The sequence below is a fragment of the Sander vitreus genome, chromosome 3 (assembly GCF_031162955.1).
Source record: "Sander vitreus isolate 19-12246 chromosome 3, sanVit1, whole genome shotgun sequence".
Taxonomy (NCBI): domain Eukaryota; kingdom Metazoa; phylum Chordata; class Actinopteri; order Perciformes; family Percidae; genus Sander; species Sander vitreus.
This window is the reverse complement of record NC_135857.1, coordinates 26,677,044-26,702,897: the sequence shown is the minus strand read 5'-3', so window position 1 is coordinate 26,702,897 and position 25,854 is coordinate 26,677,044. Positions and strand designations below refer to the sequence as shown.

Below are 25,854 nucleotides of genomic sequence, written 5' to 3'. Positions count from 1 at the left end.
CTCCCAGGGGAGAAAGAAGAGCGAGAAGCAGCGATGCATAGGTAGAGAGCAGGGGAGGTGGTGTCAGAGCCAAGGAGAGAGGAAGAATAAAGAAGGTTTGGGTGGGTTACCTTGTCATGACTGAGCTTATCATACACACGCATCGTAATATCAAAAAAGCCACATTTATTTATTTTGCTGGGCCAAACTTCTGAAATCTAGCCAAAACACAATTTAAAACATACAAATTTTTTGGGATTTTAGGTGAAAGGTTGTTTACTTAAAACTGGTAAACCTCGTGGTGCATTCAAAGTTATTGTAATATACCCTTTTCCCATTTGTTTTTGTCTTTTAACAGCAATTTACTGGTGAAAGAAGTAATTATTGTTGAAAGTTGTTTGTACATTTTTAATAATTTAAATTCCCCCCCTTTTTTGTGAAAATGGATCCGATCCGAACCGTGAGTTTTGTGATTCGTTGAACCCCTATTTGAGAGGAGTGGGAAATTATATTGCAAGCCATTATCTCATTGTTTCGTTATTAAAATTCTTAAAATGTGTGGTATAGTTACATAAGAAGTGAATTGCTCCAAATATAGGCAGTTTAAAACATAGCAACCGCATTGTCAATTTCGGCAACCATAAGCTGATGCCTGGTTGCCAAGCCGGCAACCACTTCAAAAAGTAAGCGTTAAGCCCTGTAGTAGTAAGGCCATTTTTAGACGGACATTGGCACTATGTGCAAAACCCAGCCAGCCTTGTTTCAATGAGACCACTGCGTTGACAAAAATGCCCAAAAAAGGATACAGAAAAGGCAATATTTCTGTTAAATCTATCAACTAGTCTTTTAGTGAGCCTCATGGGGTCACCATCTTGGCTGTCGTGTTTTAGTCTTGTTTAAAATGTGTTTGCTGTTTTAAAAGGACAAATGAATTACATAGCCCTTTTGATTAAACCTCTTTACAATTAAAATTGAAGATTAAAGCTTTTGAACTACATAAAACTCCAATTTCCAAAGCAAATGTGAATAGCAGCGTTCAGTATCTTGCAATGTGATAGTCATAGATTAAGTGATTGCACATAGAAGATGTAAATACGCAAATGGCGATGCTCAGGTCCAGATCCATACTACATAAACTGAGGCAAAGGTGTATCGGCTCAAGTTAAAAAGTCCAAATTGCACCAAATTTGACACTGCACATGTCCTTCGGTCCACCAGCAATATACCCACCAAATGTAAAGTAGATCGGATAAACAGTTAGGCGAAGGACACACACACACACACACACACACACACACACACACACACACACAGAGAGACAGACAGATTCCTTGCTTTATAGTTAATTTAGAACTGACAAAGAAACTGTCACCTTGCTTGTACAGATGAGCGTACTGGTGTAAGTGAAACTTAAAACCTTAGCCCTTAATACCTTAATCACCAAAAATCACACGATAGATTTGGGATTTGGAGTTACAAATAATGTTTGAATGCAAAAAAGACTTCTAAAGGGTGTCTGCTTTCTTCAGCACTCTTCCTTGACTGGCCCAATGTATTCTGTCAGGTTCAGCAAAGCAAAGTGGAAATGAGCTGTTAATCTGCAAATGTGGGTGAACTGCGTGTGTTTGTCCACATTTCTTTCCGCCGTCTTCTGGAGGCGCACAGTCAGTGCATCTGTGCGTGGTTTTGTACGGCTTGGGAAACATTTTGAGCGTGCTCCACGCTGAGCCCTCCCCTTCTCCTTCCCTCAATTTTTGCCTCTCTTCCCTCCTCCCTCCAGCAGCTGTTTTCCTGCCTTAGCTGGGAAATGGAGTCAGGCTGTTTTTCCCCCCATCCTCGCGTCACAAGCAGGAACTTACAGACTTGCCGACACCAACACACACACACACTCTTTTTGTCTGTCTTGGCTCTGTCCCACACTCGTCTGGCTGTTGACTGCGTACTGACCTCATTTTGGACTTAAGACTGAGAAGCAAGTATTCCCCCTCTCTACTTGGCTGCTGTGATTGCGTGTTAACATTGCTCTGTGAGTATTCTGAGAAATGCTTTCATGGTAAGATGCCTCTTCTCACAGGCAACTTAAGTCTCTTGACCACTTGTTGCCGCTTCTTTCAGTTTGATAATTTTCTTGGGGTTTCTCGTCTCTCTAAGACGGTTGCTGGACTTATCCCACGCAGAGAGTTTTCAAACGTCTTTATGGCTGTGCTACAGCATTCTCGGGGTGTCCGCATGTCCCAGAAAAATCTTGGCATGAATTTAAAAAATAATAAAATGATCACAGCTGTAGAATGTCTCAGAAGGATTTCAATGTGGCATTTGTTTCTTTTTGTGTTAAAGGTTTAGGTTTTTAATGGAGCTCTGAGTGTAAGATATGTACTGTATTTCAAGTTTTGAAATGTTCCAATGTTATGCTTATTGATAGTAAAAGAAAGTAGCTTGTTAATTCAGCTGAAGTCCACTTTAACGTCTGCTTGTTACATCTAGTTAAATGTTCCATGTTTTAGGTCTACATGTAAAAAGACAGAACTGTGTTGAATCGCTTTTCCAGCCAGCTACCCCGTGTTTTCCAGCATGGATATAGCTGCCAGCACCGTACCTTGAATACGTGTGTCAAATGTCACTGTTCCACTATCTTTATTATGACTATTATTGCCACTGTTCATCACACCCCCACCCGGCACCGGCAGACACCGCCTACCAAGAGTCTGGGTCTGTCCGAGGTTTCTTCCTAAAAGGGAGTTTTTCCTTGCCACTGTCGCAATAGCTACTGCTAATGCTTTCTCTTGAGGCAATCACTAATAGTTGGGGCTTTGTAAATTACAGAGTGTGGTCTAGACCTACTCTATCTGTAAAGTGTCTCGAAATAACTCTTGTGATTTGATACTATAAATAAATTGAATTGAAAATGTGTGACGCTACCAGCGTCACACATTTGAGTGACTGAGAGGTGGGAGAGTGACACATGATTGAAGACTTTCTGGATTGTGTTACGGTGCTGCTACACTAGGCGAGTTCAGTCGTGACTCATAATTACACTTGACATAACCTGGGACATGAGAGAGAGAGTAGATAAAATACTCGAATAAGCACTATCGCAGGTCTGTAGTTTGGGCTTCATTTAATTATTTTTCTGAAGGTCGGTATAGCTTACAGAAAAATATGAAATGTCAGGGTAACAAATGGCACCAGGGTTCTTTTCAGTCTTCAAAGTTAACTTTGGTTCTTTTGGTACTGAGCATAGTAATGTGCCCAGCCATTGCTTACCTCTAGCTGCTTTGGATCTCCCAAAATCTCACAAATTTCGCTGGGTCTAACAAAATGTTGGTGGCAATTTGAGACAGAATGTACAATATAAATTTTAGAGTCATGCCAGATGGTGTGATTGAAGATAAAATATTTCGCCATATTTATCTCACGATTAGGGTTCCTATAACATCAGTCACCATTCTCAACCTAGTCCGATGTTTTTATCCAAGACGAAATGAATATTCTTTTGCGTTATAACTCCTGTGTTGTTTATTTTGACTTCATCGATGAAGTAAACAAACCTTCCTGTCTGTCTCCATGCGGCGCGCTTACAGACAGAGCCGAGGGAAGTCTCGGAGAGACGAGCAGACCTAACGTTGACGCGCAACAGTCTGCAGCTTAAGAAACAGTTCGAGACACCGCGGCCACTGCCGAAGTCGAAGATATGTGAGAAACTGGAATATCCGCTTGCTTCTAAAAAGTCACCATTGAGGCAAGAAACTTTCTTCCTGTGAGTTATGTAAACAATGAACCGTAAAGCGGATAGGCACCGACAGGGACTTCATGGTGCGTTAAGGTGCACTTCGTAAACTCGAGAGACTCAGGTGGTTACCCTTTGGTATTTTAGTAGCTATTCTTTTTGTTGTTTGACAGTTTGTTCTCATTGACAGATTTTTATTACGTTTTTATTGGCCTAATTTGGTTTAGCTGTGTTGCCATGTACTGTACTGAGGTTTTTAGGAAATCAAAAGAATGTAGGGTTTTGATACCCTTTCTTCCATAAGAAATTAATACATTTGTAGTGTATTCCTTTCTGCAGCATATGAAAGTGCTGGAATGATACTGGCTTGCCCATTGTTAGTTCATTGCACAATTATTAACCAGCATGTCACAATATCAGGGTAAAATGAGAACTTGGGACTTTTTACAGAATACGATTTTTGTTTTTGTCTGTCAATGTAGGAGATAACGGGCTCAGTCAGTTACCGTCAGCTGTGTGTGAGGATCGGCTCTGAACAGAAGACGGTAAAGCACTGGGGTCAAGTTGATTTTTGGTGGGGGGGGCTGAGGTTTAGATTTTCTTTTGGGCTTTTCCGCCTTTTAATTTGACAGGACATCTAGGTGAGAAAGGGGGAGAGAGAGAGGGGGAAGACATGCAGGAAATCGTCACAGGTTGGACTTGAACCCTGGACCTCTGCGTCGAGGCATAAACCTCTCACTATATGTGCGCCTGCTCTACCCACTGAGCCAACCCGCCCACGGTCAAGTTGATTTTGAAGTTTTGATATTCACCAGCTGGAAGTGCCTTTTTTGATGACAGCAATTCCATGTGGATGCCATCAAGTATTCCCAAAGGGTTTTTATGGAGAGTCTGACAGGAGCACTTCTGTCAGGAGCACTTCTGTGCCTCTCTGTCTTGCTCTCCAAAACACCCTCTGGCCAGAATCCCTAATCGCTGAGGCAGCCAGGATGTAGCCGCACATTTTTTGAACGGGATCCTGTTTTATAGGCTGTGCAGGACAGACTAGCTGATCATAACGTTTTTTTTTTTTTCCTTGGTTAAACCCAATCATTTCTATTGAAGTACTGCTGTTTTAACCCTGCAGGATACTCGGGCAGACAAGTGTGAAACCTCTGATTTCATCATTGAAACTATTGTGTGTGTTGGTGTGCTACCAACCACTATCACCGCTATGACAAGGCTAATACACAAACACATAAAAACTAACCCATAATCGTGTAAAAATGGACTATGACGCAGGCCTAATGCGCTAATGATACACAACACCAGATTGACTGACTACAAGTTCAAAAGTGTATGCGATCCAGGCTTGGCAGCTATGGTTGATTTGTATATGTCACTGTATGTATTAGAGATTAATTGGTCCCTGAATCTGGAAGGCTATCTAAAACATGACTGATTTTTCCCCCCCCCCCCCTTTTTCTCATCACATGTTCCCTCTCCACCCCTCCTGATTTCCATAAATCATTTCCTAATTGTTTGGCACGGTGTTTCCCCGCTGTCGAGTAATGCTTGAGGAATTGCAAGCAAATTGTGTGTGCATGAGCAGTAAGAGCTTTTATTTTGTTATGTATCCTGCACAAACACATTTACAAATGTCAACTCAGTGGTCGAGAGCCACTGTGATACAATCTTTTGACAACATTGTGAGATAAATATCACTCATTTGTAGGCCTGTCACGATAACACATTTTGCTGGACGATAAATTGTCCCAGAAATTATTGCAATAAACGATAATATTGTCGTTCCGAGACCATTTTCATCTAATGTATAATGATAATGGCATAATAATGCAGGTACACCTTTTCAAAGAACAGTACACTATTATTTCTAAAGAATATTTAACACTGGAACTGGAAGACATTTTAAATATCCACAATATGTCTTTGATCTCTTTTAGTATGTTGTCTTTCCTGCTGTTGTACAGTTGTGGAATTGCCGTTTGTGACACGTATGTTCTTCCAGGCAATTCATACCCTACTGGCTGTCAAATGGTTGCAGCATTCCTCGAGTGTCATGTGATAGACTACAGGCTCTTTACTACATTTAACAATTATTTAACACTAAATATTAAATTTAAATAATATATAATTAATTAAATATATCTATATGGCTATCTGCCACATGGCGAGTAAATGTTTGTACCAAAATAGTTCTGTTTTTCAATCTTCATTTTGGCGAAGGTGCAGCTTCTGCTCCTGTGCAGGTCGGAGCTTCATGGGGGCGGGCATGGGCGCGCACACACACGCGCGCACACACACGCGCACACACAAAAACACAAACACTGGCGCAACTCTGACACACTTTCCGTGTCCGTGGACAGCTGTAGGCTTGTACCGTTAATGTTCTGTGCATTGTCGGACACACGCAGCCACTTTCCTGAAACCGCTTGCGAGACTGACAAGTCCACAGCGGCGTGTATATCCGAGCCTGTCTCCACCTGCATGTTGTCAACTGTGGTTTGGAATGAAAGGGAGAAAACAGGACGCAGAGTAACACGGCGGATATCGCTCACATACTTTTTGACGGCGCCTTAACTGCAAAGTGCTGTGGGAAACCCTGCTCCAACTCTCAACTAGTGTTTTCTGTCTCTCTCTCTCCGCTAGGAGTCCCGCCCCCACAAAGACCATGCGACTGACAAGACGGTTCACTCCTCGTTATGCTAAGGAACCGAGAGTGGTCATCCAGTCTCTTTGAGTGAGTGAGTGAGAGAACAAACAAGCATGCAAATGGAAATTATTGCGGCAGGAAAAAATATCGAGCTCATTTTTTTAATCGTGTGATTAATTCATTTATTGACTATCGTGACAGGCCTACTCATTTGTCCTGAAATGACTTCATGTGTCATGTCTGGTATGAATTAATTAATATTGGAAATATAGAGCTTGTCACTTTTCATGGATTGTGGTCATGAAATGTCATGAGAGTGTGTTCTGTAAATTACTTTGTTTGCCAGCAAGTGTGTGAGTCGTCCAGTGTGTGGTTGGTGCCCATTTATCACGTATATTATTTCTGGATTTTGCGTCTCCTTTTACCTCTACAATTCATACCGTATTTATTTTGTGACATTTAAACAGACCCTGGACACAAAACTATAATGTGTGAAAAATAATAATAATGGCAAAAATAATGCATCCCTTTGGTCAGTTCAGAAAATTTGGCAGATGATATTCCATTATGTGTGTGATTGAAGTTTCCCCTGGTGGGTCAGGACCATTTACTGTTCTCTACTTTCCCTGAAAGAATCATGTGGAGTCTTTTCCTGAGAAACTATAGGGGAAAGAGGGAAACATTTGAGGGAGTGATATAGGAGAGAGTGTTGGAGAGAGGACAAGGAGGAATATCAGTACAGCACATTTGGGACCGTGTCTCTTGACTTGTTTTTTGGATGTTGCTTAGGAAGCTGTAAAAGCTCAGCATGTACATGTTCCATTTGGGAAGACTTAAAATAAAAAAAAAATATGGATTGCACTACATTAGTTTGCTTGGTGAAGAAGTGATTGGCTAAGAAGAGTGAGTGCATACTGCATGACTATATTCAGGGGAAGTCAGCAGCAAGTTTGCGCAAGTCCTCCCTGGGTCTGTTACTATATTATTGGAGGGTTGCTCATAGAATGTGTGTTTTAAAAGGCACTAAGCCATAATTACTTATGTTCAATTCAAGTTACGAATGATGGAATGTGAGAGGGGGTGTTTTCTCAATTCGATTGATTCATAATTTAGACTATAAACCATCAGAAAACTGTTAATTCCTTGGAGTCCAAGGCGGCATCTTCAAATGTCTTGTTTTGGCCAAACAGTCTAATATCCTGAGGTATTATTACATGGTCTATTTATTCAAAATTGAAGATGTCTGCAGCAAACTCGCGTCAGAGAGTTTACCTTTTATATATGTCATTGATACCCGTTCCAGTCGAATCAAGGAAAGCGGTGAAGCAATTGCTGTGTCCTGTCTTTCTAGTAATTACTGATTAGCCAAGAGTGACTTATGCTAAACTATTTAGATACATAATGTGAGTGTTGTGTGTGTTTTCAGGAGTGTGGTTTCCTCTGGCTGAAGACTGCGTGTGTGTCCAATAGCGCCTTTCCACCCAGGACCCACTGTGTTGCCATTGCGCCCATGAGGTAACGTCAGGACCTACCGCCCCCTCATTACCACCCTTGGTCCATCCATTTCCCTCCTCTCTGTCCCTTCTTCCCTTGAACCCACCCAGCCATGGGCCAAAAGATCTCTGGCAGTATCAAGTCAGTGGATGTACGCGGGGAGCCCTCATATCGGCCAGTACGCCGTGAACTGCGGGGCCCAGATTTCTGTCGGCCCCCCAGGCTGGACTTACTGCTGGACATGCCTGCAGCCACCCCCGAGACCCAGCTTCGTCACGCCTGGAACCCTGATGACCGGTCACTCAATGTCTTTGTTAAGGAGGACGACAAGCTGACGTTTCACAGACATCCAGTGGCACAGAGCACAGACTGTATCCGAGGGAAGGTGGGCTACACCAGGGGCCTCCATGTTTGGAGGATTCACTGGCCGACCAGACAGAGAGGCACCCACGCTGTTGTGGGCGTGGCCACTGCTGAAGCATCTTTACACTCGGTGGGCTACACAGCCCTGGTGGGCTCGGACTCTGAGTCCTGGGGCTGGGACCTGGGTCGAAACAGACTCTTCCACGATGGAAAGAACCGTCCTGTTTCCACGTCGGCACCTACATATCCCTGTTTCCTGGAGCCAGATGAGTCATTTGTGCTGCCAGACTCACTGACAGTAGTACTAGATATGGATGAAGGAACACTGAGCTTCATGGTTGACGGACAGTATCTGGGAGTAGCTTTTAAAGGGCTGAAAGGCAAGAGACTGTATCCCATCGTCAGTGCTGTGTGGGGGCACTGTGAAGTATCTATTCGCTACGTCAACGGCCTAGATCGTAAGTAGCACAAGTCTCTCACTCACACACACACACACACACACACACACACACACACACACACCCTCCGTACTCGGTGTGTATAACTACAAGTGGACTGAGTGTGTCTCTTGTTTCAACAACTCCAATAGAGTGATTTGTCTTCTCTCTAGCTGACCGTGACGTCAGTTTCAATAGTCACATTCTCCCAGTTTCTTTTATATCATGTACATCATCTTAGCTTTAACTTGGCACCTTTTTTATAAGGTGTGTCAGATTTAGGTAAATATAATTATTGGATTGGGCTTGGTATCAGCAGATGGCCTATAACTATTAAAGGATTCAGATCTGGGCCAAAAGAAATTGACTGGGACATCCCTACTTGTCATTTTTCCTTTAGACAGTCTATAACACCTGCTTTTCCTTGCTCCTGTTTATTTGCTGGCATTGTTCAGTATGGGAGCTGTGTGATTGTTTAAAAGTTGTTGAATTCCAGACAGTAGGGCTGGTCAGGTTGACTATTTTGATATCGATATATTGCCCATCCCTATCCCAAGGTTTTTTTTTTCTTCTCTACAGGACATTATACAGCTGATAGTCTTGGATGTCATCCATATATTTTATATATAACTGTAATAACTAAATGCCAATAACTCATAGCCCTCTTTTCACCCAATTGTCTTCCAAGTATGAAGACTAGTGCCTGTTTTTGTACTGTTGTTTGCATTTGTGTCACTGCAGAAATTCGGAAAGGTAGATGTGGTAAGTCATTTTTCACAGTGCAGATGATGAGATGATTTGTTTATGTACGAAGCTCCAGATAGGCTTATATTTAGATCTGCTCATCAAGGCTGTAGAGGCTCAGTATGTGTTTAGTGCTACAACAACTTGGGAGTCCAGTGACAAACCCAGAGTAGGACAAGAGGGAGAGAAGGAGGCAAGACTTTAGAGATTTTAGGAAATGCCTGTATTCAGTCATCCGTTATAAGCTTTGGCCAGTAATGTTTGTCTACTTGTGTGACAAAGTGCAATTGTTTTGAAGACCGATGGCAATAGGAGTATGAGTCAGGCAGCTGAGTCATCCCCTGTCATTTTGACAGACTTCACTAAACTCCTAACTCTCTGGAGGAGTCAGTCATACAATCATTAGTGTGGTTGAAATGGTAGCTTTACTGTGTCAGATGTGTGAAATATGGGGGATTTTCAAAGTTTTAAAAACTATTTCCTCAAGGATTACTAGTGTGGCCAATTTCCAAATACTTGCACCTGGTCTTGGCTCTCCAGAAATGTACAGGATTTAGGGGTTGAGGCAAGACTGGGAAGGCTTTACTTGCAGATATGTCTTTTTCTTTATTTTTTTTATTTTTCCTTCAGAGGGGACGGATATACAGCACACATTTCTGTATGCACTGATCTATAAAAAGCCCACAATGAAAGCGACTGCTACTTCGTTTACCAATAGGAGACAGCTTAAACATCTCCGTGTGCACCATTTCCGGTCGGCCGCCTTCTATCGCTTTTTAGTGCTCTATCGAATCCTCAGATAGTCTTCCTCAAACTTGAATAGGTGTGTGTGTATGTATGTAAACTTAACTAGTAGAGTCATCTTGATCAAGTCTGCCCCCTCAGATTGTTTAAAAGCCCTCAGCCCCCATTCTGCTTTAGCCTGCATGTTGCACAAAGTGGGCTGGGGGCGTTGCCAGCAGAGGAGGAATTCTGGAAGATGTCCCAGTGTGCCTCTGAGCTCAGTGTCTGGCCTTGCAAAGTGGTAAACGTCGGGTTAGGTGTGTGTTTATCTGTTAAGCAGCTTCAGTGGACATAATGCAGAATGGCCCGTATTTATGCTTCATGAAAGTGTGGTTTAGTACAAAATCTGTTATGCATTTGGAAAATGATCGTCGCATGTGGTTTATGAAATGTTCTCGCTGGTTTGGTATTTACCTTTTTTTTATTAACATTGAATTACAGTAAATGACTTCACCTTTAAGTGGGGAATCAACATCCTCTCTACAGTTGTCTGCTGCTTTGAGATTGTTTAGATCATTGTTTTGGTTGTGTAGATCTAGTGCCTATTAAAATAAAAGCTGTGAAGAGATGCCAGTAGAGCTGGGTACCGAATTCAGTACTGCTTAGGCACCGACCGAATTGCCTCAAAGTATCGAAAAATGCCTCGTCATTCAATACCCAATTTCAATACCTAAGGAGTGAATCTCACCAGCGTTCCGTGAGCCAATAAGCATGCAGCATGCTTCTACCAAGATCTAATGTTTGTGATTGGCTGTCTAACGTTACACGTCGTAGAGGCATAAATAAAACTCTTCGTTATGCACAGAGAAGGGGCTCACGTAGTAGGAGCTGCAAAATAAATAAAACGGTTTGTGCTGTAATGTGTAATGTTGGAATTTCTTTTTGTTTTATTAAATTGGTATCCAAAAAGTATTGTTACGGAACCGGTATCGGAGTCACGGTATTGGTACCGGTATTGAACGCTTTTGATCGATACCCAGCCCTAGATGCCAGAGATGGAACTAGGTGCCTCTATTGACAAACAAAATCATACTGGTGTATGATTTACAATAATAATAATAATAATAATAATAATAATAAAATCATACTGGTTTATGATTTACAATGTTAATAATAAAGTCATGCTGGTTTAGGATTTACGGTCTATTTTAGAAAAAGGATTAAGTTAAATTCCATACCTTTTGTAATCCTCTTTGCTCCTGTAGAATCTCTATGCAGTTAGTGCTTTGATAGTGATATATAATAGTTTGATTAGTCTTTTTTTCCCCCCCAGACTAATGAAGCTTGTACATGGCAAAAGTTTAATAATCTCGCTAGCGGGGTGGTCATGTGGTTCATGTAAGCCTGTATAGTTCCAAACAGACGCCGCGCTGTCATGTTCTTCTATGGGACTGACAGCAGCGATTGTGATATTTAAAGGTAAATATAAATGAAAATACATCCCCAAGTACTTGTTTGATTGTTATTGCATTATTGCATATTTGTAAATGTAAGATTTACATTTGGAGTGGTAGGGTGACAACTGAAAGCCAGAGTGTTACTACAACATTCACTATAAAAACAATATAAAGGACGATTAAAAATGAGAACCCACTACAGATAATATATATTTATATTACAGCTATGTAATTGTCCTTTATTAAATATATGTAGTATAATACTGGTCTGTAATACAAAAAATGTTTTCGGCATAATCTGTCGTTAATGTAATCAACAGTTTAAAACACAAGAATAAAAACCTTTTACTTCCAGAGTGATTGTCAGGTCTTTTTATATACAGATATACACTAGAACAGATAGCTTTAGTCAAAACAGGGCTTTATCTGCAAATGTGATCAAATACAAAAACACAAGCTTATTTTCCATTTTAAGTCAAACTATAAATATACAGTTATATTATTATTACACTAGACTATTAAAAGTATCCTAATTATTGTTTATCAAAGTGTCACAGAACATTCATTTGCTACTCTGCTTTCTCAATCGCAAAGCCAGCTCAATCCAGCCCACTTCTTCTGATGAGGCATTAGTTGACCACACAACCATGATCATTTTAAGACTAAGCCATACACAAAGTATCAAATATATTAAAGAATAACAACTCATTACGCTTGAATGAATGAAATGTTTTTTTTATTTTTATTAAACAATGAGTGAGACAACACGTGTGTGTATCTAACTGGAAAAACAAGAACAAAGTGTGTGTGTATGTGTGTGTATGTATGTATATGTATATATATATATATATATATATATATATATATATATATATATATATATATATATATATAAATAAAATTAATTGTTTTGTTTCTCGATTAGTTGTTTGGTCTATAAAATGGTGAAAAATGTGGATCAGTCCTCAAATGTCTTGTTTTGTCCACAACTCAAAGATACTCAGTTGACTGTCACAGAGGGGAGCAGAAACTAGAACATATTCACATTTAACCAGCTGGAATCATAGAATTTTTACTTTTTGTCTTAAAAAATGACTCAAACCGACTTAGTGATTATCAAAATAGTTGGCGATTCATTTAAGAGTTGACAACTAATCGATTAATCTTTGCAGCTCTACTGGGTTCTTGGTCGTTCTCTAGTCTATTCATGTTCTTTTTTTTTTCCTTCTTTTTATTCTCCATCTCTTACTCCCTGGGAAGCGAAAAGAGATAAGCATTAATACCCTGCATTAATGCAGTTTTATCATCCTTCCTGCATTTCAGTGAACACTTTAGTCCTTTGGCCCTCAGTCCCAGAGACACTTGAAAGCCAACCCTACTGAGACATGATTTTTATCTGTTTTCATACCTTTGTAAAAAAATAATAATAATAATAATAAAAAAGAATAGGGTTGCTGCATCTTGCTGTCCTCCTCCTTCTATTCCTGGAAAGCTGTCTTTTTCTCTCCACCACAATAAGCCTCATGACACCACAGTGGCCTGACTTGCCCAATGGCAAAAAGCTGATCCAAACTCATTTACACCTGAGCAGGACCAGAGAAGAGGAAGTGCTACTGACATGCTTGCCCCCCCCTTTTGCTCTCCTTTCTACCTCCTTTTTTCCTGTTCATCCTTTTCAACGCTAATCCTTCCTTTCAGTGTTTACACACCCAATTGTGGTGGCAGGTTGCTGTGGAAACAGTTTAGATGACTTTTTGGCGGATAGGTGGGTGGTTAATTGTTCACCAGGCAGGCTTGCTCACTAGTTTGTTGGCTGCCACTATGCAAATGGTATGTCTTCCTTCTGCCTACCTGCAATTCAGAGCGGTTGGCAATATTCACAGCACAAATTCCAGCTGTAACTTGAGCTTAGACCTTGCATGTATTAAGGTTGAACATTGTTTTACAGAAGGCTACTTACTAGATATCAGCCAGTCAGTGTTGTTTGGGTGGTTATAAACACGATGCAGGGGGTTGTTGAAATTTATTCTACATCAATGATTAAAATAATAGTACATATGGCAAATAATATATAGCATATAATATAAGCATTTTATTCCCAATATTTGTGATTAACAGTGTGATGTTACACCTGTTATCTATCAGGGCAGCGTTTAATGAGAGTCCTCTGTTTAACGGAGTTGGTGATGCATCTATTTTCTGTCAGAATTGAATCCATTTGGTTGTACAAAATCTAATTCCATTGAATGTTTTCTGCACGGATATGTTGTATGTTAATTCAGTACCAGCTTACCAAAAATGGTGATTGCATGAACTGACTGGTTTATTGTTGGGATGGTTTTAGGTTTTTCCATCTTTTTAAGCTCAGTTGAATGTATTCTTAGTCTTCTGTTACTGAGTAAATTAAGCTCTCCTGGCAGTTTCTCCCTGCTTAATGTTCCAAAACTACTCCATGAACAGAAATCTTAAAATTCTCTTTTCTAACAACAAACCAAATATAGCCACTCACATTTGGTGTGCTTCTAATGTTCAACCACTCACTAAAATAAAAAGGAAAATGTAAAGAAAAACAACTAGAAAAACAAGTAGCTTGAGTATTGTTTGGATTTGGAAAACAAGATTAAATCTGTGGGGAACCTTTTTTAAATATCCTTTATTTTATGTGAGCATAGTCTCATTGAACGATTTTGGCATTGCTAGTTCCATTGCAGTGTTTAGTCATTGTCACAGCTAGTGTATTTGTGCATTCTCATGGTTGTGTGTGTGCGTGTGCAGTTTGTCAATGCATGCAAGTATTACAGTGCTTCTCTTTTTTAAATGTATGCTTAGCCTCTATTTCCTGAGCAGAGTGAGCAGCAGGATGAGCATTGGCCAAATTGACAGCAGTCTATGCTTCCATCTGGAAAAGTAATATGAAGTCATATCTTCAGTGGAAGGAATCACTAGTTCAGTGAGCAATTGGTTTCCGCTATTGAGTGTACGATTCAATTTGGACACCTGCGTTTCCAATCACGTATAGAGCAATGGTTTGCTCTGTTGTGTCCCTCTGCTGCTCGCCTCAATGTTCTGCTCCAATTTTTTTCAAACTTTTTTTTTTATCTCATACATCATTGATCTAATTCTGTCTGTCCCTTAACATATTCCTCCACTTCCTTTTCTCCCCTTTGATCCATCAGTGAGAGTGGACTGGGGATGTGTCTGCACCTTAAGGGCTGTATATGTAAGACACATACACCCGTCATCTTAAAACTAGGTCAGACAGCCCCATCAGTTTTATGCTAATCTAGATAGGCATGGCTGGGAGTCTGAACCTTTGCCTGTTACCTGGGTACATTTCTCGTAATGAAGGGAATGCAAGAGGAAGGGGGTGGAGTTAAATGGACAGTAAATACGAACACGTGCCCAGAAAAGATGGACCTGTCCTACCCCTTATTTCTAGGTAGGACATAACTGGGTTGTGTTGTCTCTCATGCTGAGCTGATCTATATGCTGTGCACACATACCCACACAAATTCATTTGGCTCTGGACGAGAGAGTGGAGGAAACTGCGGGGAGTGTATTGGCTGTCTCACCTCAGTGAGGGCAGACTAACCAACGCTCCGCCGTCCCTCTCCTTCCTCCACATTGTTCTCAATGAAGCGTTAGGTAGATGTGTTCGCCTGCCAGCCAGCGGGTCTCTGTGGTCCAATGGTGCATCAGCCGCTCAGTCTTCCTTAACCACACTTTCCCACACTCCATCTCGTCTTTAGTGTGCCATGAATCCGTCAAACTAGTCCCTGGCTATTACAAAAAAAGACTTGGGTGCTTGAGAGGAAAAGGAGAGTGTAGATATTGACAGTTACACGACTGATTGGAGGGAGTAGGACAGACGAAGAATGAGCTAAAAGCTCCACTGCACATTATGGTTAACTGCAATGCTTCCAGCTAATTAACATGGATTCATTATTAAACATACCTGTTAATTCTGGTTCAGTTTAGAAGTCATTCAGGGTTGTTTTTTTTGTGTGAAAGATGACATGCAGGCTGCTTTACATAGACGCAGGCACACAGAGAAACTTTGTTTCAAGGTTCATCATTATATGGACTTAAATTTAGTGATAATATGAAATTATGTATGTCAAGTGAGTGTTGGAGCTAAGGTCTATATGAACTTAATGAACGAGGCCATGTCACAGAAAGGCATTTCTCACTGACATTGCAATCGTTATTTATAATGGTGATTTGAGCCAGTTTATCCCATTCAAAGCTGTTACCTTTTAAAGTTAAATAATTGTCATATTTTTTTTAAATAATATTCACAACTGGCAGATGTTGAGGACCATTGTTACCTACAGCAAACTTCTGTTACAGAAAAAGTATTTTGGATGAACGTGTAATAAATTCACGTCGGGTCAATTCTTAAGATGATCATGTTTTTATTTAAGCAGAACTAGTCTGAACCGGCTTTTTATTCACAACTTAAATCACTTAGCAGTGTTGTTAAAAATGTTACCAGTTGACGGACACTGTGCTCATCACTACCGTCTGACAGGACCACTTGTCACCCCAGGCAACCCTTACCATGGAGACCAGCTCGTGACAGCAGGGATTGGCTGGTTTTCAGAAAGTTTGTAGCATCATCGTGGCATCCCTTCCCTCAGGAGAGCACTATCGGAGAGTAATGCTACTGTGGTAGCATCAATCTTCTTAGGACAAGCAGCCATGTTTTACTTTTGACTTCTAATGAGTCTTACATTTAAAGAAACGATTCACTTTTTCTTAGGTTTGATGATGCATGCAGGTACAACACTGGAGGAGAAAACACGGATTATATGGGTTCTGAATGAAATGAGCCTACAGTAAATATGCTCACTTCTGTAGAAATAGGCCAAATGGAAGTTTAAAAAAAGTTCTTTTCCACATAATGCTGACACACTTTATAATTGACAAGTTCAAAATCTGTTAGCATGCGGAGATCTTTGTGCACTGTTTTGCCAAATTAAAGTACAGTTCTTCTTAATATAACTTGGTGCAGGGACGTGCACAGGTACAGGCTATTGTTGCCCAGGCAACTGCCCGTTTGCCCTGATTGGCTTAGCTGCCCCTCTGGTCTGAGCCTAAATAAACTTTTTTTGTTGCTGTGGTGGCTGCATTATTACGATAATACGCCAGTCATTACTAAAGCTTTTTTCCAGATTAGAGCAATGGCCCCTCCAAATGTCTGTGCACGTCCCTGACTTAGTGGAATGTGCCGGTGTCTTCTTGTTTTGGGACCCCCTGTGATAATGCTGTATTATAACTAGGGCTGTCAGCATTAACGCGTTAATCGCGATGCGATTAAGGGCCGAGCATAACGCGTTAATTTTTTTAAATCGCATTAATCGCCTGCCACTATTTATTAATTTATTTTACACTTCACTCAGCTTTGCATCGTGCCTAGCAGGCTACTATTTTGACCCTTTGCAGCACCATTACTTATCATCAAGCTGCCATTTCCTCCTAACACATCCTGCTGCTGCAGGCTGCAGGCATGATGGAGAAAGACGGCAGCAACACAATCTGAATGGAGCTTTTTATTTTCCAAAACTCCCGGACGGCTCGTAGACAAGTCGAAAGCCATATGCACATTGTGTAAAGCTGAATTAAAATATCACCGAAGCACGTCAAGCTTGAGCTACCACCTACGGAGCTAAGCATATACAGGTGCAGGTCATATAATTAGAATATCATGAAAAAGTTGATTTATTTCAGTAATTCCATTCAAAAAGTGAAACTTGTATAATGTATACATTCATTCCACACAGACTGATATATTTCAAGTGTTTATTTCTTTTTATTTTGATGATTAGAACTGACAACTAATGAAAACCCCAAATTCAGTATCTCAGAAAATTAGAATATTACTTAAGACCAATACAAAAAAGGATTTTTAGAAATGTTGGCCAACTGAAAAGTATGAACATGAAAAGTATGAGCATGTACAGCACTCAGTACTTAGTTGGGGCTCCTTTTGCCTGAATTACTGCAGCAATGCGGCGTGGCATGGAGTCGATCAGTCTGTGGTACTGCTCAGGTGTTATGAGAGCCCAGGTTGCTCTGATAGTGGCCTTCAGCTCTTCTGCATTGTTGGGTCTGGAGCATCGCATCTTCCTCTTCACAATACCCCATAGATTTTCTATAGGGTTAAGGTCAGGCGAGTTTGCTGGCCAATTAAGAACAAGGATACCATGGTCCTTAAACCAGGTACTGGTAGCTTTGGCACTGTGTGCAGATGCCAAGTCTTGTTGGAAAATGAAATCTGCATCTCCATAAAGTTGGTCAGTAGCAGGAAGCATGAAGTTTTCTGAGATACTGAATTTGGGGTTTTCATTAGCTGTCAGTTATAATCATCAAAAGTAAAAGAAATAAACACTTGAAATATATCAGTCTTTGTGGAATGAATGTATACATTATACAAGTTTCACTTTTTGAATGGAATTACTGAAATAAATCAACTTTTTCATGATATTCTAATTATATGACCTGCACCTATAGTTCAGTTAACGTGATGCTACCCGCTAGCATGCTACCTACTCAGGCAAAGCAGTATTTTGGAGAGTGCTACTTGACGACGTGTGGATGAAACCAAATCCCCAAAAATTACTACAGCTCTTGCGAAACGGGTGGCAACCAGACCTGTCAGCATCGTAGAGGACTCGGGTCTTAAAGACGTTCTACGGTTGGCATGTTCTGACCTGTCGCATTGCCGTGGAGGGGGACAGCAGCCCCACACGGCCTGTACCACACGGAGAAAGCAGACACAGTGGAACTGCTGCAAGGTGCTGCAAACACTGTCTCATTAACCGGTGATCACTGGACGTCAGTGAGTAATCAACATAATTTAGGAGTTACTAAACACTATATTGACTCTGGTAAGGATAGGGATTTTTAGTTAGGACAGATTCACACATTTTTCTTTTGTTTACAGTAAATAAATAATTACAAATCTTAAAATCAAGTTCATAAAGTAACTTTCTTTGCATTCATTTGATTCCCAATCAAGATACACTGGTAACAGTTGCTTTCGATTGTTAATATGTACTTAAAAACAGTTCTGATATGCAAAATAATAGAAGTTTAATCATGTGATAAAATATGCGAATAATCGTGATTAACTATAGAAATTCAGCGATTAATCGCGATTAAAAAATATGAATCGTTTGACAGCCCTAATTATAACGGTTTTATACTAAACGGTAACATTTTGTTTAACATTTAAGTTTGCAACAATACAGGCAACACTTTGAAATATAGACACATGCAATGTATGGTGCATCAGTGACTATAAACCCAGTGCAGTGACATCACACAGTGGTGGTGTGAAGAGCTGGTTACTATGGAAACTACCTATATGCTAGGGCTGTGCTGGTAAGGGTAAGGCTGATTGATGGGTGCTGTTAGGCCCAACGGAAAGTAAATCCATCTCTGGTGGGTCCTGCATTCCACAAAGGGCTCCACGTGCACCAAGAGTGTGTGATTTCAGAGTCCTTTTATCTCTGAGAGGAGAGTTCATGCGGTCACAAGGTGTTGGATGAATGGAGACGCGATTGTACTACCGGTTGTATGTAATCTTAGTTCCTAATCTTGTAAGCTGATGTGCTAAGCATGGCCTTGCCTTTGCAAACACAGAGCAAGAAGATGTTTGAGGGATGTGATTGCCCTGCCAAGTACTTCTCCAGCTGCTGTGAAGAATTATCAGCTGTACAGTCTCATTGGAGACATCACTGCACATTGCCTATATTCAGTCTGAATTAATTCAACATCTGATTTAAGCGCTTGCCATGTTGATGTGGCAACAGATGAATCCGCACTCTGCCGCTTGTCCCCACAGTGCCATTACAAAGGCTTTTCATTACGCACATGGCAGTCAAATAAATTGGGATAGCTGTACTCCATTTCTTTAAACCCTGTCAGCTGCTGTTCACTGGTGGAGTTCATTATTTCCCTTCGCTGTTTCAAAGGTCACTTACCAGAACGCAGCAGAGGAATTCATTGAGTGGTTCCTGCAAAGGTTCACCGTCAGTTGCAAAAAACAGCACAAAGCAAAGCATGATTTTCTAAACAGATTCGTTAGAAAGTTAATCATTCTTTATTCTAACAGAGACCCCAATACAGATTTCTGTGCCTAACTGCTTTTAATTAAGATCTTGATGTAAGCTCAGTCGATGTTTATTTTACTTTAATCCTCACTTCAGACAAGCTCCTGCTTTCTTTTAGAGGTGTGTCTGTGTGTGTGTCTGTGTGTCTCCACCAGGGCAGCCGTTCATGCCCAGAGGAATGCCTGAGATCTCATTGTGCTCCGGTTCCATGAACACACTTCAGACTAGTCACGTATTTGCTTATTTGTTTGGGAGGGGGCCTCAGTTTGCGGTAATGTAGTGGACTTTTAATAGACTGTGGAGAGAAATGGTTTAATCAGTCAAAGAGGAGGCTTGTTATTGGTGTGCTTTTGTGGGTATATAATGTGTGTGTGTGTGTGTGTGTGTGTGTTAAGCAAACCCCCTGATCTGCAGTAGCAAATGTTTTTTTTATGGCTCAAAATATGGACAGAATCAACATAAGAAAATCTTAGTTTTAGACTGCAGCGTGAGCACAGATTCACACTCCTAGCCATTATGCTATCATTTATTGATAGAGCAGGTTCAGGGTCTTTGCCCAGAAGAAGAGCTTTTTGTTAAAACCATGGCTCCATCAATAAATCATAGCATCACGGCTACAAGCGAGTGTGTGAACGATGCCTTTTGATTATCTATTTAAAGAGTCATTTACGCCATGCAGGTGAGGCTAGTTCATGGAAACTTTTCAATCTCTAGCCTGTCAGCGAGTGCATGTATTATGTTTGCATGCAAAGTGTAAATGCCCCTGCTCATGTCCTTCACACAAGTGGGCTCTGAACAGCAGGAATTCAGCCCTACCAGATGGTGCTTCCAGGTGGAGCAGCTTGACATCCGTAAAGGGACAGCAGTTAAGAGTCGGTCTCTGTCTGACATGCATAGACATCGCTTGCCTCCAATATATGCCTCTTGGCTCGGGCTGCCCCATTTGGAGAAAAAAAAATCATATTGCGATTTACAATACTAATATTTAGAAACATACCAAATTAAATGAGCATAAGAAGAAATGCATAAACTAAAAATGTGCAATACTTTTTTTTTTTAAATAACTTACTTAATTTTGTAAAATATTAAACTATTTTCAAAATAGACATTTTTGCTTGGCTCACGGCACAAATTAAAACAAAGTCAATAAATAAGAAAATACAAACTAAACAGCTTCGCGACCATAAACCAAGCGTGACTGGTCCATGGATGTTACGATGGTAGCGTAAGGTGTGTTGACTGAGTGACGTCAGTGAGTGATTGGTCAAGCAAGGAGGGAGAGGGACCGTGGGCGGTGTCAGAGATTAGAATAGCGGCTGTGTGAGGGAAAAGCGAGAGCAAAAAGACGGCTTTACGACGTAAAGTGAGTTAACCGTGAACAATAAAATCAACTAGCTTCTTGGTGGCTTCATCTGTTTATACTGTCGGTAAAGTGAAGGGTGTAACTAACAACGTGGAGACTGCAGTGCACACAGATGAGTGTCCCGTGCACAGCACACCTTTTTGTTTACTTAAATCACCCATTTGTTTGCGGTTATTGTCGAAATAAGTGAGGAGTCCTTACTTTGAATCCAAGTCGGTTATGTTTATTTTAGGGCTGTCAAAATAACGCGTTCATTTCGATTAATTAATCTGAGAAAAAATAACGCGTTAAAAAAATTAAAGCAGATTAATCCATTCCATATTGACGTTTGCATACAGACGAAAATCTGGTGCCACTGATATGTCTGCGCTTCTCTCTGCTGCTCTGAAACAGACGTTACAGGAAAAACAAACCCCGCTGCATGTGACGCTAGTTAACACAATACTCAACAGCAGCTAACGTTAGCCTACCGCTAGCTAGTTAACACTATACTCAACAGCAGCTAACGTTAGCCTACCGCTAGCTAGTAGCTGGATTAAACACGGTTAAAATGCTGACAGCTAACGCTAAACGGTGTAAAGTTTGACTGTATTTTACTGTAGAGGATTCAACACCGGGATGTAACAATCTGCAGCTGCCGTCGGAGAAACAATACAGACGGTGCGTTCAATGAAACTGGTAAACTACAGCCTCGTGGTGCATTTGAAGTTATTGTAAATGTCCTTTTCCTATCTGGTTGTTGTTTTTGTCGTTCAACAGCAATTTACTAGTGAAATAAGTTATTGTTATACATTATTATTAAACATTTCATTTTGACTATATGGCCTTAGCAATAAACAAGCCGTTCTTTAATGTCACCAACTGTTGTTTAGTACCCTTTTTTTTCTTTTCTTTTTTTACTTTCTTAAAAAGTATCGGTTCAGGCACTGTTAATTATGTATGCGATTAATTTTGATTAATTAATCACAGAGTATGTAATTAATTAGATTACATTTTTTAATCGATTGACAGCCCTAGTTTATTTTATAAACTTCCAGAAACCATATTGAACTTATACAGTCAGGAGTAACAGGCTACACATTACAACTTGGCGGCCGCGGGAGCATGGGCGGGAGGTGTGCACCTGAACCAGAAACCTACTGCGCATGTGCACTTCCTCAAGTACGTAGCGTCCATACAGAGCGCAAACATAATCATTCACCAGAATGATCTACAGTTATGTAATCACACAGCGTAACATCGCGATTGCGATTAGATTAATCGTGCAGCCCTATGTCCTGGCTGTAGCGGTATTTGGCACGGGCGAAGCGGGCAGCCGACATAAATACAAATGGATGCAACCTGCTTTGTAATTATTTTTTGTTGCATAAATGAGATTTTTTTTTTTTCAGTGTCTGCTAGTTACTGATGCAAGATTGTGTGATGGCCTACAGTGGATGAATTGATCGATGTATGGTTCAGTTACTTGTGTCATAGCACTGCTTTTACACTAGATGGCAGTGTCATGAATTATCAGTGTCATCTCTCTCTCTTTCTTGGTAATGGTGTATGCTTTCGCTTTTTCACTTTGATAGATGATAGCAGCAGCAATGGCGGCGGTAGAGAATTTCAACTGGAAACTGCTTTGCTAGATCACAAAATACAACTCAGTCTAGCATCAGTGAAAATGAGAGGGATTCTTGGCATTTCCTCATCTTGCTCAGTGTTGTCTTCACTATTAGTCAACACTACTGTCACCAGAAATAGGTGGGAGAAAATTCAGCTGTTACAATACTTTTAGATTTGAGCCCCTTTCAGACATGCATCTCCAATTTAACATGCCGGTCTCATGTCTGAATTAGCGCCCAAGTCACCTACATATGTACAAGTCACAACTTCAGTCTTGCTACGGTGGAGCTGGTAACATTTCTGTATCACTTCTGAATGAAATGCTGTCAGATAAACTTAAAGGCTGCAGCAGTACTAAGTTAATTACACAAAGACAAACTAAATGCGTGTTTTCTTCCCCCGATTATACGGGTGCCGACAGGGGCAAACGCCCTGCAACAAAACACAAGCAAATGAACAACTTCATTAATTTGACAACACATGTGCAGCATTCAGCAAACGCTGCTGCAAATACACACAGCGCAACCAAATACATAAACACGCTGCAAATGCACACAACACAACCAAATACATAAACACGCTGCAAATATGAAACGATGCAAAAGAAAAGCACACAAACCCAGAAAACAAATGCAACAAAAAAACGCAGCATCCAGATTATACAACAGAAGTTCTCCAGGCCTCTAGAGGGAGCAGCTAGTGGAACAGCTGGATTTTCGACCCCACGGGGAGAGAGCGCTCTGCCTTTTTGTTAGTCGGGTATGGCTGCAGCCTGGAGAACTCCATAGACTGTATATTAAATTTATATTATTATTATTATCATATACAGTCTATGCTCCCGTCTTTGTTTTTTGTATTTCAAGAGCGACTTGCTCCACAATATGAATACAGATTGATCACTTATTTTGTTGGTAACCGTTGTATAATTACAATATTACACTTGAGGAGGCCTATACTTCAGTAATGCGCCTTTCGGACCTTGAAATTAAACCCTCTCATGTAATATGGCTTAAACAAACGTCAACGTTAAACGCTGATGCAGTTTTAAATGTTTTATTACCACGAGTTTACAGATGTCTCTGCTGACTGAGTATCACCTGTGACCTGAGCTGAGACACACCCACCAAACAAGAGAAAACATATCTCAAACATAGACTTAATATTTACAGTCTATGCAGTTGCTCTCTCTCTCTCTCTGTGTGTTTTCTTAAATTGCAGGGCGTTTGCCCCTGTCGGCCACCGTACGATTAAGATCACAGCAATACAGTTAGAATCATGACAAATACTCAAACACATTTCCTCCTTTTTTTAAAAAACTCATAAGACCACAATAATAACCGGACCAGCTCCCTTCCTCAATTGCTTTTATGACAACTGCATGGAAGAATAAATAAATATCCAGCAAATGTCAACAATGTCACATGTCCCATGTTTGAGAGGGGCTTTTTGAGGAGGAACAAAAGCAGGTGTCCTCTGTCCGTAGGTACCACAACACTTTAGACTTTGGTGTCAGCTTTAAGTGAAAACAATTAACTGGGATTGAAAGGGTCTGTTGTCACACATAGAAGCTTGTACTAACTGTTTGGACCGTAACCATGTCGCTCCCCTCTCTTGTCCATCACAGCGGAGCCCCTCCCCCTCATGGACCTGTGCAGACGAGTAGCTCGATTGGCTCTGGGTAGAGAGCGCATCCATCACATCGACACACTCCCACTGCCGCAGACGCTCAAGAACTACCTCCAGTATCAGTGACATCATAATCACACACGTATACGGAAGGAACTGAGGCCCATTTGTACTTATGGTAACCAGCCTCCAAACTGAACTTAATTATAACCATCAGTCATCTGCTGAGGATGTGGACGATTGACATGACAGATGGTGAAGACGGCGCTGCAAGGGGTTTTGTTTACAACAGTTGGGGGTTTTCCATTTTAAATGCTTTTTATCTTCTGATTTTCAGCCTTTTTTTGCTGTCTTTCTTCTGTTAAAAGTACTAGAGGAGGTGATGAATGAAATGGAGGAAGTAAGAAATGTATTTTCCTGCTTATTACGTGTGTGTGTGTATATATAGTCCTCAGTTTGTAAGGCCTTAAATGCTGTGGTTTGGGGTGACAGTTTACCCCGACATCTTTTCTGCACAGACTCTGTGCCTTCTCGGAAACATGTTATTTATATTTATATTCCCAACAACACAGCAGGCTCTGTGGAGATGCAACAATCCCTCCAAGCCACAGGAGAGAGAGCGAGAGAGTGAGCAAGCATGAGAGAGAGGGAGAAAGTCCACACACAGTTCTGTTTATGTTAGTGTGTACACGGTGCAGCACACACAGATTGCATACACTATATAGTGTGTGTGTGAGACTCTGTGCCAGGAGTGTACAGAAACAAAGCCCTAACTGTCTGTAGTAAGAAGACAACTCACTGACAAGCAGGCAGTTACCACCTACAGGCAAAAAAAACAACTCCAGTCTGGTTTAAACGGTGTGAATCACTCTCCTCTCTCCTGCCAGCTTCTCTCTCTCTTTCTACGTCTCTTCATCACTCCCTCCAGTTTGATTCAAGCCTACATGTTTGGTGAACTCCAAGGACCCTGGTGCTGTTTGTCGACACTCTATCAGCTCCTGTAACACTGATAGAGAGTAATCTGAAGGTGAAGCTGTGTGCCTGCTCTAAAACAGAAACGCAAAAAGCACATGACGACACTTGTCCCCCCAAAAAAGTTTTAAATGCTGCTTTTTCATCTTTTTCTTTCACCATCTTACCCTCATGTGGGGTTTTATGCCTGATTTAGTTTTGAAAGTTATGGTCTTATGATGAGATTTTTAATGTTTATTTTTTTTGCTTTCATTCCACGAATTTTGAGATTTGTCTGCGGGACAGGTTGTCTCGCAGGTATAGATAGAAAAATGTGCTGGCATGAGAATCTTTTAAATGTGAATAAGAATAAACTCAGCTAAACTCACACTGCTTCACTTTTTGTGCTCTTTGAGTTTCATCGATTCCAAGACAGTAGATGTTTTGACCCATATGGTAAATTAACTGCATTTATATAGCACTGTTCTAGTCTACAGACCACTCAGAGTGCTTTAGGGGTTCAGTGTCTTTGTTATAATACGTCTTTCAGTGAATGTAGTTGGAGCCAATAGGGTCAGTATTGACTTGTGAGGGGGCGTGTTTGCGTGATGC

The 25,854-nt window shown here is 40.8% G+C and overlaps 1 protein-coding gene across 10 annotated transcripts in view; it reads left to right on the top strand.

Annotated features, from left to right (window-relative positions):
- Nucleotides 1-25,630, top strand: part of LOC144515696 (SPRY domain-containing SOCS box protein 4-like) — a 188,602-nt gene extending 162,972 nt beyond the window's left edge. For 2 of the 10 annotated variants that reach the window (XM_078246748.1, XM_078246752.1), the window contains exons 3-4: nucleotides 7,786-8,674; nucleotides 24,290-25,630. In XM_078246748.1, the coding sequence (XP_078102874.1) occupies nucleotides 7,966-8,674; nucleotides 24,290-24,417 (837 nt within the window). In that variant the 5' untranslated portion in view covers nucleotides 7,786-7,965 and the 3' untranslated portion in view covers nucleotides 24,418-25,630. Of the gene's footprint in view, nucleotides 1-1,778; nucleotides 2,033-4,188; nucleotides 4,252-6,355; nucleotides 6,451-7,785; nucleotides 8,675-24,289 lie in introns of those variants that run through there. The other 8 variants (XM_078246753.1, XM_078246747.1, XM_078246754.1 and 5 more) reach the window with 8 other exon arrangements.
- Nucleotides 25,631-25,854: the final 224 nt, after the last annotated feature.